The sequence below is a fragment of the Delphinus delphis genome, chromosome 14 (assembly GCF_949987515.2).
Source record: "Delphinus delphis chromosome 14, mDelDel1.2, whole genome shotgun sequence".
Lineage (NCBI taxonomy): Eukaryota > Metazoa > Chordata > Mammalia > Artiodactyla > Delphinidae > Delphinus > Delphinus delphis.
The window spans coordinates 49904960-49922201 of NC_082696.1; the positions used below are offsets into that span (position 1 = coordinate 49904960).

The following is a 17242-nucleotide window of genomic DNA, read 5'->3' on the forward strand; positions in this document are numbered from 1 at the left end:
ATCTCCTAAAATAAAGGACCCAATGTTAATCAGGCTATCATGAGGGTGAAAATGATTGACCCTGGGGGAACAAAGTCATCATGGTCTTATTCTCAGGGTTTTGAGCTGCAGTAGACTCTGGTGATGTTCTAGCCTCGGCTATGCCTCACCTGGCAGGTGAGAGCACCTCTGCGCACAGAGATCAGGTGATTCCCAGCCATCTGCTTCGTTAGCAGCACCAGGACCAGAAACCCCATCCAGGGCTCCCACATTAACCAGCAACACTGCCAGGCACCATCAGAGAGCCCAGGAGGCGTGAGGTCATTTGAACCTTTAAGGAAGTAGGTCTTTTGCACAACTTCCCTGGTTCGTTGGTGGGAAGGACTCATTTACCCTGCTTCTCCTAGGGCTTCTTCTGGTGGCTACCATGCTGGTTCGCTCATCCAAGGAGCACTCATTCCACAGTTGTTAGTGAGGGCCTCATGTGTGCTGTGGGCCAGGCACTGGGCTTGGCCCTGGGCCAGGACTGCAGCTCCAGAGGAGCCCATTTCAACTTCAGAGGTGGAATCCCTGAGGAGCAGCAAGGGGGCAGAAGGTGGGATGCGGGGGGGAATTCCATAGGTCAAGCTTTCCATAGGTCACCTTGGCAGAGACCCATGGGCTGTGAGCCTTCCTTGCTGGGGCATTCCAGAGTGTAAGGGTTGGGCATATCCCAGACCACTTCCTGCTCTGAGTGGCCTCCCTGACATGCATGCTCAACCTTAGGAAAGAGGACATACAGTCCTCCCTCAGGATCCACAGGGGATTGGTTCTAGGACCCCTGCATATACCAAAATCCGTGGATGCTCAAGTCCCTTGTATAAAATGACATAGTGCAGTCGGCCCTCCATATCCGCGGGTTCTGCATCCTTGAATTCAAACCACCACGGATCAAAATTCCATTTGCAGTTGGTCGAATCTGTGGGTGTGGAACCTGTAGCCATGGAGGGCCGACTGTATATGTTTGGATCTAGAAAACCACAGGCACACCTGCCAAGGATGCCAGTCTATGAGACTTAGTCAGGGTTTCAGAGGCCTGAAATGTTTTAATTTTTCACCGTTTTTCATGAACTGCCACTCTACAGTGTTCAAACTGGCATTTCCTTGGGAAGAGGAGGTGATAATTTATATTCCAAAGGGAATTTCAGAAGTAGGTTCTTTTGCTGCATTTAAAGTATAATTTTACTCATTGAAAATTAAGTTTACATGTATTGATAACATCTAATACATACATTACTGGGTAAATAAAATAGATGACTTCATTTGTTTTTGAACATGTTCACAGAAATGATAGTCAAAGTGTGCTGAAAATATCAGGGCAATGAGGAACATATAAATAAGTGCAGATATTTTTAATGTAAAACAACTTTTTTCTTTTTTACCTTTTTCTAATTCACACAAAATCGGTACGATCCTTGTATTCCAAAAGACTTCACCTACTTCTATTTCTGTATCTTTTTCTTGCAAGTCGAGTTTTGAGTCTGCAATAGAAACCCAGAAGAGGAGAAAGAGCCATGAAAAAGGAGTTATAACTGGAGCACCGCCATGAGACTGTGTTATCCATCCGTATAATTAACAAACTCTAAAATTACATTACGCTTTGCCCCCCAAGCCCAACTAATTCTAATTAGAACTACATTTCTTCTAATCAAGTCATCCCAAATTAAACTCAGATAAGATAATGTAAAGAAATCAGAACTTTAAACTCTGGGATACTGCATAAAGTCTCCAGCTTTGTAAATGTTGAAATTATTATCAGTGTGGCAAAGAGTTTGGAGTTGTTTTTTTGTTTGTTTACTTAGACATATCCCTCTGTAACATAAAATAAATAGAAAACTACTGATATGAAAAGAATAAGGATTTTGAAAATGTTTAATGAAAAATTTTCTGAAAGGGAGGCCTGCAGGGGCTATCCTTCCTATAGAAAATAAAATGTCCACGTTACTGTGAGGCCAGTGCTGTTCACGCCTGTGGCTCTGTGTGGGGCAGTGGGAAGCCCGAGCTCTGGGTGCTGGCAGATCTCATTTCAAATCCCAACTCCATTACTGATGCACTGGGTGACAGGGGTCTGGTTTCTTATCCTTTCTGAGCCTCATCAGCAAAACAGAGATTAAAATATTTGCCTTCAGGGTTATGAGAATTCAAAGACATGATATAGGCAAAGCTCTGAGCCCAGTGCCTAGCATCTAGTAACACTCAATCAATATGGATTTCACTTCCCTGATTAAAAAACCAACAAACAGATCATCACTGTCTGAAGCGTATCGGGCTGTATGATGTCACCACATCACCGAGAAGAGATGCTGCCTGAGGATGCAGGCTGTGGAAGAGTAATAGCTCCCACAGCTTGTGTACTTTAGATCTAGCAGGCCTGTATTTAATTTTTGTCACACTATGAGGAGGTCCCCAAACTGTCACTATTTTCCAGATGAAGAAAGTGGGGCTCAGGGTTATTAAGTGACCTGCCCAAGGTCATAGAGCTCCAGAGCCCTTGCACTTGACCTCTTCAGGGCCATTCTGCCTGAAGCAAACTGGAAAACTAGAAGGTAACTTTGGGGAGAAATGTAAATCACATTAGAAACTGCAAATCATGATTACATTTCATACAGGCAAGATCTCCAGGTCTAAAACACTGACAGTCTAGCCAGAGGGGGCACCGCTGTGCCGGGCACTAAGCAGCAGTGCTACAGACAAAATCCTCAGCCTTCCTTCTCTGAAGGCCACCCCCTAAGGCCCTCACCTGGCACCCAACCTATACTGGTTCAGGGAGTCCGTGCCTGCTTAGAGCAGACCTGGTACCAATTAAGTGCCCCCGCAGTGGGTGCCTGGACCCTAAAAATGTCACACGGAGAGTTAGAAGTCATAGGGGCAATCAGAAGGTTCTGCAGAGAGAGACAGAGTAGTGAAAGGGTGTGTGGCTTATATATTTTTAGGGTGTTTTAACTCAAAACCAAGACAAGCTGACCAGGGAAGCCTGCTAAGAGCACTGGTTCTAGAGTCACTGTCTGGGTTTGACTCCTAGCTCTGTCACCTACTAGCTGACTCTGGGCAAGTTGCTTCACTTTCCCTCTGTAAAATGGGGTAACAGTGAGCATCTCCAAGTAATGGGATTACAGGTTATTATCTTCTTTTATGTGCTCCTGTATTTTCCCAAACCTCTCATGTACTTGTATTACTCTTGAGAAAAAAATACACAACACATATTAAATTTTCCAAGCAGTGGTGATATCACCCAGGAGAACCTGGACAGCTCTCCCGCCCAGTGTACAGGCCTTTCCCTGACACTCCATGCTGGAAACGGCCGCCCCCGGCTGCTGTGAGTCCAGGCTTGCTTTTATCAAACCTTCCTAATATCAAGAGGGGCCGATGCACACTGGGCATGAAGAGCATTTGAGCAGCCAAAGCAGATAGAAAGGATGTCAACAAAGCTGTTATTAAACAATGTAGGTGCTGTCAATGGTTTTAATAGCAAGGCTGCACAGAATCTGCCCAACCCCAAAGGAAGAATTCACCAAAACACACAGTTGAATTGTCTTTAGGACAAAACCAGTCCATATCAGTTCACAATCCCTTAGCCAAAACCTTTGGGACCAGACGCGGTTGGGGATTCAGAAAATTTTGAATTTGAGTAAGGCAATATGGTGCCCACACTGCATGACGTACCACCACCAGCGGGGTCTCCTGAGGCAGCACCCTGCAGCAAAACATGGGAATACTCACACTAAAGAAACAAAGACTATAACTGGCCTCCCATCAGGGCGGGTCAGGCATTGCCACTAAGTGAGTTTGTGCAGTATTTCAGCTTTCAGAGCTTTTGGGGTTTCAGAATTGCAGGAAAAGGATTGCAGACCACCATCTCCATCTTTTGGATTATTACTTTTATGAATCTTCCCTCCCATTGATAAATCATGGTTATGGATCCTAAAAGTAAACATGACTATTCAAGCAATATGAAAAAGCCATAGTGGTTCATATTCCCAGGTATCAGACACAGTCAAAGTCCAAAGTATGCGAATAAATTCAACATATATCAAGGCAAGGGGAAAGCCAGGAGATAATAAGCCAGGCAAAAAATATAATAGACAACTATTTATGACACACTTAAATTTATTAGAAAAACAGACCTCAAGTCCAATCAGTTCAAAGCAGCCTTTTCACCTTCTATGCGACATGCTCTTTAGCAGGACCGCTCTACGAGAAACCACGATTATCAAACCGTTTGTCAGGACAAACAAAACTGATAACATGTTCACCCCAGGAAGAGCTGAATTACAGGGGTGAGCCAGAAATCACAGAGCAGTTTATTTAGCCTTTGGAAAGGAAAGGCCCTCGCAGGCCCTTCTGAATGTTTCTGAGACTTGTTTCTTCTCAGAACAGCAGTTTGCCAGACACTGTGGTGTAAGTCTGCTTTCAACCCTCTCCCAGGAACCCCTGTGCAAGCAGTGGTGTCCGGCTATGGCCTTTCGCCTCCCACACCTCCTCCAACTCTGCTCTCCACAAAACTCCCATTTTATACACTAACCCAGCTTCTACCCTAGAAACTGAAGCCTAGAGTCATGTGACTACTTTTTAAGATCCACAGATGACAAATAAATACAGTTTGTCTCAGTCCTGGGCAACAACCCATTTAGAAAGCACTTTCATCTAGGTTCACAGTTTGCTAAATATAAAAATTATGATTCAACAGGAAATTGGGTAAGTCAAGCAGAAATTTCAGCATGTTTTTGAAGATTTTGCTGTCTCAGTTGTTATAGTTCTTAACCGCAGCTTTGAGTTCTGGACACAAAAACTTGACACAATGTTTATTGGCTGCTGTTTTTAGCATGTACACGTAAGATGCTTAGCAACAATGCTGATGAGGAAATCAGTCTATCTAAGATTTTCCTGAGTACTACAGAAATTCCCACTGGTCACAAAAGTCATTTGATTGATAAGAAATTAGTTCTGAAGGTAATAAAATATTTTTGAACTGAATATTAATTTGGTTTCATAAAAGATCACGTGCACCAAAAAAAGTATGAAGAATGTAACAAACACCTGTGTACCCACAAATAGTTTGGTCAAATACTAACTGTATTTTCATTCTCCTCCTTATTTCAAAGAAATAAACATTACAGATATTGTTAAGGCTCTCTGTGTGCCTACCCCATCCATTCCCCTCCCCAGGGGTTACCACCACTCTAAATTCAATGATTATTTTTATCATGCTTGACTTTACATGTTTACCACATAGATCTGTAACCATAAACAACACATGTCATTGTTTTTCCAACTTAATTTTTTCATGTAATGTTATGTTTGTAGTCATTTCATTCACTATTATAAATGTGCTCTGGTTTATTTTTCAAACTGCTATGTTCCATTGTATGAATACACTCTGTAGCATTTCTAGCCTGTGATTTATATTGTTTTATACTTTCTCAAACAGTTTAAGTTGCAAAGGGCTGATTTCACATAGTTAATATAGTTTCATTTAAGGGAGCCATGATTTTGACTCAAGTATTGAACTTAAGAACAATGTGGATGTCAAGTTTTGCAACCTTCCAAGTGCTTTTGCAAAATAATTTCTGTGCAGTCATTAAGATTGTAATCTACAGATGCTTGAGGCACTAGAGCCGGGTAATGGTAAGAGTGCTAAGACTGTTGTGAAAATAATAAAAATTTATCAAAATAAATGCTGACATGTGACCAAGCTGGACTAAGTTCCTGGAATTTTCAAAGAGTGAGCCAACATCAGACCTCTTTAGTGCAAATGATTATCCTACAGATGGAGATTCTGAGGATAAGATGAAGGAGTGCTGGGGACCTTTAAGAACACGGGAGCCTCACCTGTTTTGGTGTCTAGCCTGCTCCGGTCTGAGCTTCGGGAGCATAAGGAGGCCCCTGAACGCCTCTTCCCCTGGTCCCTGGGAGGAAGAGGAATACACACAACACTCAGCACAAAAGCCATAGCAGTTCTCTTTTTGTAAGTGTCAAGAGTCAAGAGTTGGCTAAATATAATTTCTAAAGAAACCAGAAATGGAGTTTGGTACTCCATACCTCATTTCAAGCAACCTCTAATTTTCAACTGAGATTTATCTTTTAAAGACAAGTCAGATTTGCTTTACAATATGAAATACAGCTACTAGAAACAACAACAAAATAAATCCAAAGTTTATTTTGCAAATCAAAAAAACTGATTAAGGATCTACACCACAAGAGGTCACTGTTGCAGTAAGGAAGAACTCTGGTATGCTTGAATCACAAAAGCCTAGTAGTGTTTAGGGGCTGGAAAAGACCTCTTTCTCTCACACTCTGGTACACACGTGCTCCAGGCAAGAAGACTGTTCCCAAATTGGTCAGATGTGGCGAGGATCGCACGGCAGGGTCAGATCTGGAACCCACGTCTCATTTTTCCAATTCACTGCTCTTCCCACCAAATCACTAAGTCTCCTGTCTCCCATTTTATAATTTTAAAATTAATTAATATTCTCTAAAAAAATTTTTTTTAAGAAATATTTGACATGATAAAAAATCGAAGGTAAATTCTAGCAGTCCCCAGATGACAAATATTCTGTGTTTCAAATGAAAATTTGGTGGCTGGCCAACAGCAGGATTATATGCCTGGGTTTTTTGTTTTGAAGCTTATATACAATGTAGAGATGGTCTATGAAGGACATAACTTCTCTTTAGCTAGAGCTGATACTTAAAACACTTACTTTTAAATATCTGTACAAAATTCCAAGGTAAAAAAAAAAACAGAGAATAATAGCGCAAGTTTTACAACAAAAATTTCATTTTCGCCATCAAATATAATATTTGCCGCAAAAATCATAAAGAATGCACACTCATGTGGCCAGGGTCACCCATGAACATCTGTGGCTGTCCACTGCTCCTGCTTCCTGCGTAGTGAGATCCGCAGCAAATGTTCAGTGCTGTGTCTTGGCCCTTGGCCTTGACTACTGCCCCAAGGATTCGTTTCTCCAAATATCGTTTTTTCCATAAACATTTCCTTTTTTAAAAAACACCTGATTTAACACTTCCTTTTATCGTACAATAGAGAAAAGATCGAGTTACTCTCCCCAAAAGGGTCTAATTATTTAATACTCTGAAACAATTGCTTTATTTTTATATACAGTAAAATCATAGATCTGGTAGCAAAATATTCTGGCTAATCCAAGAAAGAAATGGGGATGGGATCCTTTCTGTCAACATTCTCAGAGTAGAGATGCAAATGGAGATCTCAAAGAAGACAGAAATAAATAAAGTCAACACTATGAAAAGGCAGAATACCAAAAGTTTGGCAGGGTGTAAGGCCAAGGAAGTTCCCAGACTTCAATTCTAGAAATAAGAAAGTCTGACGACCACAGAGCAAGCCTTTCTTTTCATTATGGTCCTAAACAGCTACTGAAATCAAGCAGGATAGTTTGCATCTAATGCAAGTCCCTGACCCATCCTCCCTGAGGACATGGCCGTGATGAGGCTGCCTCCGTAAATACCACAGTTGTGTGTCCCCATTTGGAGAGGCGATTAAGAAGGGTCCTTCTTATCAAATACCAAACCTTGACAGTGCTGGGTCTTACTGGTTCTCAAGAAGAGCACAGGGTTGGCACCCACTTACCCTCTGTGTGATCATCATGGTACAGTGGTTGAGTGTGCAGGCTCTGGACCTAAACTACCTGGGGTCAAATCCTGGGTACAAGTATTGTCAGCCACGTGGCCTTGGTAAGTTACTTAACCTCTTGGCCTTGTTTTCCTTTTCTTAAAATGAGGGCAATGTCTCTACTTAGCACAGTGACTGGTACGTTTGAAGAACTTAATAAATTGTCAATATACTTTCTCTCTTTTGTTCCGAGTAAACAAGCACCTGTCTGAGCAGCCCAGTGCTGGGTGTTACTGTGATAAAGAATGTATAAGACATTGCCCAGAAGTTTAAAATCTACTTTGAGGAACTAAGGAAGTTTTTTATTTTTTTAATGGAAAATTCTAATGGATTCTCTAATCAAATACTAGAACGTGAAATTCAGCAGGTTACAAGGACTAGAGGGATGCTGAAGAGGAAGTGATTACTGAGAGGGAGAAGTGGACCACAGGGTGGGACTTAAAAGCATAAAAGTCAAACCGACAAATGACAACACTGCTCTCAGTGGGGGGAGTAGCATGAGTGAAGGTAAAGAGGAGCATGAGAAGCCTGGTGGGTAGCGTAAGGGGGGTAACTGCACAGGGCCAGCAACTTAGGAATAGGTTTCTGCTGGCAGGTATCAGGAACAGCTGTCTGAAACTCTGTGTTGAATCAATGGGCCCAATTAGATGGGCAATAAGGATCTGTCCTAGGTTCTTATACGAGGAAATGGTGAGATTTGGAGTTCTGTGATGACAAAAGTATTTAGGAGACTTGGAGGGAGGTAACAAGGACTAATTCTTTGAAGGTGATAGTGGGACTGGAGAAGCAGGAACAAATTCAAGAGACCCTATAAATGAAAAGTTGATAGGATTCAGTGGATGATTTCAGGCAGAAGAAAGACGAAAAGGCAGACCTGGAGGAACAGGACAGCAGGGTTGCCATAACAGAAATGGGGAGGTTAGAGAGCAGCACAGTTTGAGGGGTAAAGCAGATCTCTGTTTTGCCACGTTGAGTTTCTGATGAAAAACGGAGCATCAGCAAAGGAGATGTGGAGATCAGGAAAGGAGCTCCGTTTAAAAGTCAAAGCAGTACACTGGGACTAGAGTTATCAGAAGAGTGGCTCAAAGACCAGAAGCTCAGGACACGGCCTTGTCTCAGATAGTCACAAGTAAAGGACAGAAATAGAAAAAGGAGTCCAAAGCGAGAAGACAGAGAAAACATGCTCTCGTGCAGTCCAGCATGTTGAGAAAGTGAGCGTGATTGACAGGTCCAGGAAGATGAGGACGGAGGAAGAACCGTCCGGTCTGGAGAGGGTAAGCCTAAAAGGGTTTCTGTGGAGCAGTGCAGCTCAGGACCCACAGAAAGCATGAAGTGGGGAGAGAGGCATCCAGAAAAGAAATTCCCTCTCTGCTCAAGACTAGATGCCCTTGTACTTAAAGAAGAACTGTCTCACTGTAAATTCTACCCATTGGTCTTGGCTCTATTAATGAAACAAATCTTTATACTTCTTCCTCTTGACCATCCTTCAAATATTTAAATATGTCGTGGTCACCACTTAAGTTCATCTCCTACGGCTTAAATCCTATGGTTCCGCCACTTCTTAGCTGTGTGACCTTGGGTTAAGTTTTTAACCTAAGCTTTGGTTTCCTTATCTGCATATGAGGGGGTGGTAAATAACAGTGCCCCTCAACGTAAGGCTGTTGTGAGGATTAAACGACGTGATGTGGAATCGCTTAGCACAGTTCCAGGCACACAGTAAATACTCAGCAAGTGTTTACTATTATCATGGCTGTCACCACTGTTGTCATTAACAAACTCCAGTCCCTTCAACTGTTCCTCATCAAATCTCTTCGTCAGCCTGTTCAGTTACTCAGAGTGAGTGTCCGTTTGTCTGGAACCCAGCACTGAGCTAAAGATATGGCCTGAGGAGCAAAGAGGAGAGCTTCTAAATGATGCAGCCTAAAACTGCGTGAGCGGTTTTGGTGGTCACATCACAGTGTTGGTCAATTCTCGTCTTTTCTTCCATATGCAGCTAAAGGCAGATTTCCCCCATCTACGTTGGACTCCTTCTTATTAAATTTCAGTGTTATACTTGGCAAAGGGTTTCTGCCTATTAAATGTTTCTAGATCTTGATTCAAACATCCAGTATAATTGTTCTTCTTCTCAGCTTTCTGTTCCACGCTGTTAAAGACCATAATTAAATTTTTTTGGAATATCTTTTGATGTACCAAGAATAAAACAATTCCAGAAAATATTCTTTAAAGCTCTTTTGTGAAATCCTTCTTAAAGCCCCAATAAGACCATTTCATTAGGATATCTTCATCTACAAATAACGGAAACCTGATTCTAACTGACTTAAACAGTAAATGGAATTTACTGGCTCATGTAACCCAAAAGTCAAGCACTAGGGGTGGGTTTTAGGTGTGGTGTGATCAGGGCACTGGCTCCATCTTTCTGCAATTCTCTTAGCTCTGCCCTTCCTCTGGTTCCATCTGTAATCAGGTTGGAGTCCTGAGGAAAGCATAGTGGGTATGGCACTCCCAGGTCTCTCTGCTGTAGCCCATATGTTTCAGAGCAAAAACAAGGTCCTCTCTTCCCAATCATTAACAAGAGTCCCATCTTTCACTCTGAACAACCAGAACCAAGCTCTGTAGCCAAGGCAACGTCACACACTGACTGAGTTACTACTGCCCATACATGCGTCAGTCACATTGGCAGCATCTACTTCTGGATCATTTATACTCCAAAGAAAGAAAAGTATATTTCTTTAAAAGTATTCCAAAATTCAGATTTTGCTATAATTCAGACAGTTCTTCCAATTATTATGACTGAGGTTCTTTAGTCAGGGGTCAGCAACTTTTTCTTAAAGAGCCAGACAGTATATATTTTACACTTTGTGGGCCAAGTGGCAAAACAGAGGCTATTAATGTAGGTACTTTTGTAACCATTTAAAATGTAATGATTTTAAAATGCAGAAAAAAATTCTCGGCTTAAGGGCTGTAAAACAAACAAACAAACAAACAAACAACCAGATGGCTGGCCAGATCTTGCTCCAGGGCTACAGTTTGTTGACTCCTTCTCTGGAGCAATAGCTAAAAAGATATTAAGAAGCAGACTAAACGGTGGGATCTGGAATTAAGAAAAAATATATAATAAATTTATTTCCATTTGGGAAAAAATTACATGTAAAAAAATGGAAAAGGAAATTTTAAAGGATATATATGATAAAAAGAAATTTAGGAAATTTGAGCTAACATTTTCCTTGCCCTAAGAAGATGACACTTCATTTTTAGAATTAGACTCAAGTTGTATAGATTCCAGTCAGGTAGTAAATATCTTAGGCTCTGCAGTCACTCAGTCTCTGTCACAACTACTCAGTTCTGTGGCTATAGTGTGAAAGCAGCCAGGGACAGTAGGTCAATGAATGGGCGTGGCTGTGTTCCAATAAAACTTTATTTATAAAAACAGGTAATAGGCTGGATTTGGCCCATGGGCCTTAGTTTGCTGGCCCCTGCTTTGTAGTCTCTTTGATTTTTTTTTTTTTACTGCAATTTAAGAGTACCACCACCAAAAGGTGGTGGTCCCTTTATCATGTCTTCACAGCCTGAAACACCAGATACACAGTTTCTAGACATTAGTACTGTCTTAATAACTAACACTAAAATAGAATTCTACTTAAATGGTTAAATAGAAACACAGTGAAATGAAAGAACATGATTTTAAAGGAATGGTCCTAAGATCAAAATTTTGATAAAGTCCTCAAAAGTAACCATAGCCTTGGGTTGGTGGTCCAAGATTTAAAATATACATTTTTAAAGATTATGCATATATTCTTGTACCTTTTTCAATGATCACTAACTGGTTATTACTCAAGTTCTATATGCAGAAACTTGATTAGACACTGCTTTGTAGCTAACCACATTAGCTTAACTTAGTTAGGCTTAAATTCCCTTAGCTTAGAGTAAAAGCCCACAGTTTCACGCTCCCCTTCACCTTCACAGCTCCAGTTTCAAGGCGCCTCACGTGAAGAGCGCTGTAACTTTTCACCGCGGCAGCTACGGGCACTTCAGCACAGGGGAGAGTTGCTGGCACTACCCTCTTCCGTGGCGTTATTGTGGAAATGATTACACACCAGTTTCCACAATCTGCTCTCCATCCCAATGTCCTAGTGGGCTGCTCCAGCTCACACATCACCATCTCCCACCAGAACTGCTACTGCTCTCCCGTCTCCAATCGTCCTTCACGCGGCTGCCAGCGTCACTCTCCTGAGAACCCCTCAGCACTCCACGCAGTCTACAGCCTTAGGACCCATGCTTCCGCTACACTGGGCCATCTGCCTTTCTTTGAACCTGCCGCCACCAAGTCAAATCCCCCCTGCTTATGCTGCTCCTTTAGCAAAGAACACAGAGCCCCACCTCTATTGAAAACCAGCCTCAAGGGGCATCCCAGACTCCACAGACCCCAGGAAACCTTCCCTGATCTTTAAGTCAGAGTTAGGTGCTCTCATCTCTAAACTCCCAAGGCGCTTTCTTTCAATTCTCCTTTCATTCCTCCAGCATTAGAGTCAATCATTGAACAGTGCTTCTAAAACTTTGTGTGAATTCAAATCACTTGGATACCTTATAAAAATGCAGATTCTAATTCAGCAGGTCTGGGGTGGAGCGTGAGATCCTGCATTTATAACAAGCTCCCGCGTGATACTGATGCTGCTGGTCTAGGGACCACCCTTGAGCCTCAGAGCCTGACATGCTGGTAAGGTTCTCATGGACAGGGTCCATTTGTGTATCTCCCAACCCCGCTAGTGCAGGGCTTTGCTTATCAACAAATTCTTATCGAATGGAAGCTGTCAAATAAGGTGGGATTCTACAAAGTCATTTTGATCGATGACTGTCTTTTCCGAATGCAAAGTTTCTCAGCCACATTTACTTAATTTCTTAAAACAATAATGACTTCATTATTTTTGAAAAAATGATATATTTATTATTTTTTAAGGCCAGGCAATATAAGAAGTACAAAGAAGATTTAGAAAACCATCTAAGATCCCACCACCCAGAAATAAATATCGTTAATGTGTGGCAAACATCCTTCCAGACATATTTTGCATATATTCAGATGAAAAGATAAAAGAATGAAAGAACAGAAGGATGACTTGGAGGGAAGGGCAGATAAAAGATACATATAAATGGGATCATACCATACGTGTCATTGTAATTAAAAAGTATGAAGTATAAATTTTACTTGAATATGACAGAGAAATAGAAATTGAGGTGAAACTGAAGGAATTGTAGAACTTCAGATGAATGGGTCTTCACAAGAGACATTAGTTTCTAAAAGATCTCTCTAAAGTTAAGAAAAGAATGAAAAACATTAGCAGGCTGAAATCACTCTTTTTTAACTATATATTTCAATTTCAGACTGTAGCTACTGACAAATCTATTCCCTACTATGAAGTGAAGAGATTAGTACTCACACTTCCTCCCAAGTACCAGTTTTGGTTCTTTATGCTAATATTACACTGTCAAGGTTTCTGTTCCGTAACCATCGTTTTCAGAGTTGTTTACGTTTTGTTTTGTTTTGTTTTGTTTTTGTGGTATGCGGGCCTCTCACTGCTGTGGCCTCTCCTGTTGCGGAGCACAGGCTCCGGACGCAGGCTCAGCGGCCATGGCTCACGGGCCCAGCCGCTCCACAGCATATGGGATCTTCCCGGACCAGGGCATGAACCCGTGTCCCCTGCATCGGCAGGCGGACTCTCAACCACTGCGCCACCAGGGAAGCCCCTGAGTTGTTTACCTTTAATTCAGTATGAAAACAAAGTCAGTACTCACCATGAATGCTTTTACCATAGCTTCTCCATTTGAGTTCTGAATTTTGACTCACCATTTTGTTGTCAAAAAGTTTTCTAGAAAGCGCATGAGTACCACAGTTCCCAAATCCATTCGCATTTGAAAATGTCTGTTGCCTTTTTGCTGAAGGAACTTGGCTGGCAATATAATTCTTGGGTTATCCTTCTTGTACTTAGGACTTCATAAGCCTTACTCCACTGTCTTGTGGCACTGAGAGGAGCTCTAACAGAGCCAGAGGCAGCCTGCCTTTTTTTCCTTCTGTGTGACTTGCTTGTTCAGCCTGATGGCCATAGGATACCTTCTCCCATTTACCCACCCAATCAACAATTGCTAATGGAGTGTGTACTACGTACTGGGTAGTATTCCGGTGCTGAGCGCTACTGGAGACATCTTAGTGTGGATGACTCCGTATCAAATTTTGTTGGGACATGATGTGTCCATTTGAGCTTCAAATTCAAATCTTTATTTCAGAAAGTTGTCTTCTATTATGTTGATATTTTTCTTTTCACTCTCTCTGCCATTCTCAGTGGGTTGTTGTGAATATTAAATGAGTTAATACATGTAAATCACTTGGAAGAGTGCCTAGCACTTAGTCAAAGTAAGATGGAGGACGGGGAGGGGGAGGACGAGGATGCCTTTCCTCTTCAGGGATGCGAGTGCCGTTCCTTCCACACCTATCTCAATCTCTCTGATCATTTTTCTGTTTTCTTATTCACTTCCTTATGTATGATTTCCTCTAGCTTATCCACCATGTCTGATTGCATTTTCAGCTGCTTTTATTCTCACTTTTAATTTCTAATGTGGCTTTTCTCTCCACGTTTATACATTTTTCTTTCATTCTTTTTTGAGAACTGTGAGCATATTTGCATTCTTTATGTGGGCTTAAAATCTCTAATTTGAATTCTTATAACCCAACAAAGAGCTCTTTTCCTCTTTTTTTAAAAAGAGGGTAACAACATTATCTGTAATTTCTTTGACACTATGGACAATTGTTTTAACTCTCCTTATTCTTGGAGGGTAGTTCCTTTTGCGATCCATTTCCTTCATCTGTCTTTTGTTATGTTCCTTACAAAGCCCATACTCAAGTTCCAAGTTAACTCTTGTGCTAACATTACTTATCTTGAAACAGAGCCATGTATTTGTTGAAGAATGAAAATGGTCCACGGAGGGAGAGAACTGGGGTGCTCGGCAGCTTCAACTTTAGTTTTCCTGAACATCCATCCACCAGGTCTTGTTATTTTTCTTGACCTGCAGTGTGTGTTCCCTTGGTTTGTATGTACCAGGTTTCATGACTCACAGAAAAGCCCCTTTACAGGCTAGGTTCCTTGGGTTCTAATCTATCAAACTCCCTCCCCCATAAACACACACACCAACTGACTGGATCACAGGAAACGAGGAGAGCGTGTCACCCTCAGCTCCATTCCCCCTGTGTCACTTCACACTCTGGATCTTTTTCTTTTTTTTTTGGCCGTGCCGCACAGCTTAGGGGATCTTAGTTCCCTGACCAGGGATTGAACCTGGGCCCTCAGCAATGAAAACACAGAGCCCTAACCACTGGACCACCAGGGAATTCCCCACACTCTGGATCTTGAAGGGGGCCTCTACTGTGGCTTCCCCACTTCTCCTGTCATTTCTTTCATTAAAGACTACTGGATACACCTTTCTTAACTAAGAGACTCGCTTTTAGTGAAATTTGTTTCTTGCTGGAGTCTGAGGAGGTGTCTGCTCTCAAATTACCCCCCGTCCTCATCTATATTTCATAAAGTCTAGTAGGTTAACTAGACTCTTTTGGTTGCAATATTCCAAGTGACATAAACCTAATCTTAAGTACCATAAGCTGTTCCTGTCAAAATAAATCAATAAAGGAAAGAAGAAAGAAAGATAAAAAAGGAAGGAAGGAAGGAAGGAAGGAAGAAGAGGGTAAGGGAGAGAGAAAGAAAAAGGAACATATTGGCTCATGAAACAGAGCAGTCTGCAGTGTGGATGTGGTGGCCTCAGGCACAGCTGGATCTAGGGGTTTATATGTCATCCTTGAACTCAGTCACTGTCTCCATTCCTCGGCTCTGTTTGTTTCTACATCACTTCCCAGACAGACTCACCCTCCACAAGGCAATGAAATAGCCACTGTTGGCTCCAAGTCAACATCATCTTTACAGCTTGTGAACTTGGAGAAAGAGCACTTTCCCCAAAGGCTTTGGCAAAAGTCCCAGGGGAGGATGCAATTGGTCTGGCTTGGATCATGTACCCACCTCTAAACCAACAGCTATCATTCCACAGCCTATAGTGAGGGCTGGGAGGAGATGGAAGTGAAGGAGCACAGTTTTTTCCACTTTATAGATTAGAAAACTGACTCCCTGAAAGTGTTCAGAGACTTGTCAAAGAACACACAGCTGAATCAAGTGGCTGAGAGAGAACCAATCCTAAATCCACAGACTCTGGTCCCCCAACAAAGAGTTCTTGACTCTCCACAACTGAATGCTGTTGGGCTTTCCTCCTAAAAATCACATTTCCAAACCATGAGAGTTTGAACAATGTTTATACAGAAAGCCCTAAAAGGTTTTAAAAAGCAGATGTATAAAGGGGTTCATCAGATAGAACCACTGGATGGATGATGGATGGAGATATACACACAGACATATTCTAATGGAAGCTATTTTCAAAACATGGCAACATAAAGTAAGAGAAGACAGAGTGTTGTTAAGAGCAGGCCTGCCAAACCTTGACTGAATCCTCAAACGGACACACAGACTGTCGTAACTGGCACGCTGTTTGAAGACGACAGTTCAATAGGGGCTAGAGATTGCATTCTCTTCTGGAAAGTGAGAGAGTGCTTCCTCCCCGCCCCCCGCCCACCTTGCTTGCAATGATGCCTTGCTCAGCATTTTTTTTTTTTGGCGGTACGCGGGCCTCTCACTGCTGTGGCCTCTCCCGTTGCGGAGCACAGGCTCCAGACGCGCAGGCTCAGCGGCCATGGCTCACGGGCCCAGCCGCTCCGCGGCATGTGGGATCTATCCGAAGCGGGGCACGAACCCGTGTCCCCTGCATCGGCAGGCGGACTCTCAACCACTGCGCCACCAGGGAAGCCCAGCAAATCCTTTTTCCATCATGACCAGCATAAAGTTAAACTCCAGTCCATCCCAGGTCTGAGCTTATTCTAAATTATAGGTTTCCCTAAAATCAATGTGGTTTCATTGAATTAAACTACTCCTTTCTCTCCCTGGCCCAAGAAGTCCTGACATGAAGGTGGAGGCTCCCACGCTGGACTGGCAGCAAGGACCCTGCGCGGGGAGCGTGACCTCACTTCCTCTGTCCCCTACACAAGCTGCTCGCACTCCTTCTCAGCCCTCAGCCCACCGTCGGTTCCTGCTGCCCCCTCTTCCACTTACGCAATCCCTTCCCTCCCTTCTCCTGCCAGCCCAGTTCACTGACAAGAGTCTTCATTTTCCACTTTCTGGTGTAAACATGGAAACATGTTAATTGAGGGTAGGGCTTTAGCATCAAGACTGGGAATACTCCACTGCAGAGCAAAGATCATTTCTTGGAATTATTCACTTAAATGTTTACCAGAAACAACTATCAAGTGTTCCAGACTGATTCACAAATGTAATTAGTGAAAGAACTGCAAATAGTTTCCATTTTCCGGTTTGTTTTAATCCTACTGTATAAAAATATTTTGTGGGGGAATCACCTCAGCAAAAGTTCCATCCAATGACTAAAGGAGGTGAAGATTCCGAAAGCCAAAATGTTACTGGAAGTTAAACTTGCCAGGGTGTATGG

General features: G+C 42.4%; 1 protein-coding gene across 1 annotated transcript in view; it reads right to left on the reverse strand.

Annotated features, from left to right (window-relative positions):
* The window catches only part of ARMC2 (armadillo repeat containing 2), a 106746-nt gene that overhangs the window by 64971 nt on the left and 24533 nt on the right, over positions 1-17242 (reverse strand). Inside the window, exons 6-7 of the mRNA XM_060030130.1 lie at positions 5848-5924; positions 1401-1499 (exon numbers count right to left, since the gene is read on the reverse strand). Coding sequence (XP_059886113.1) covers positions 1401-1499; positions 5848-5924 — 176 coding nt within the window. The remainder of the gene's footprint in view (positions 1-1400; positions 1500-5847; positions 5925-17242) is intronic.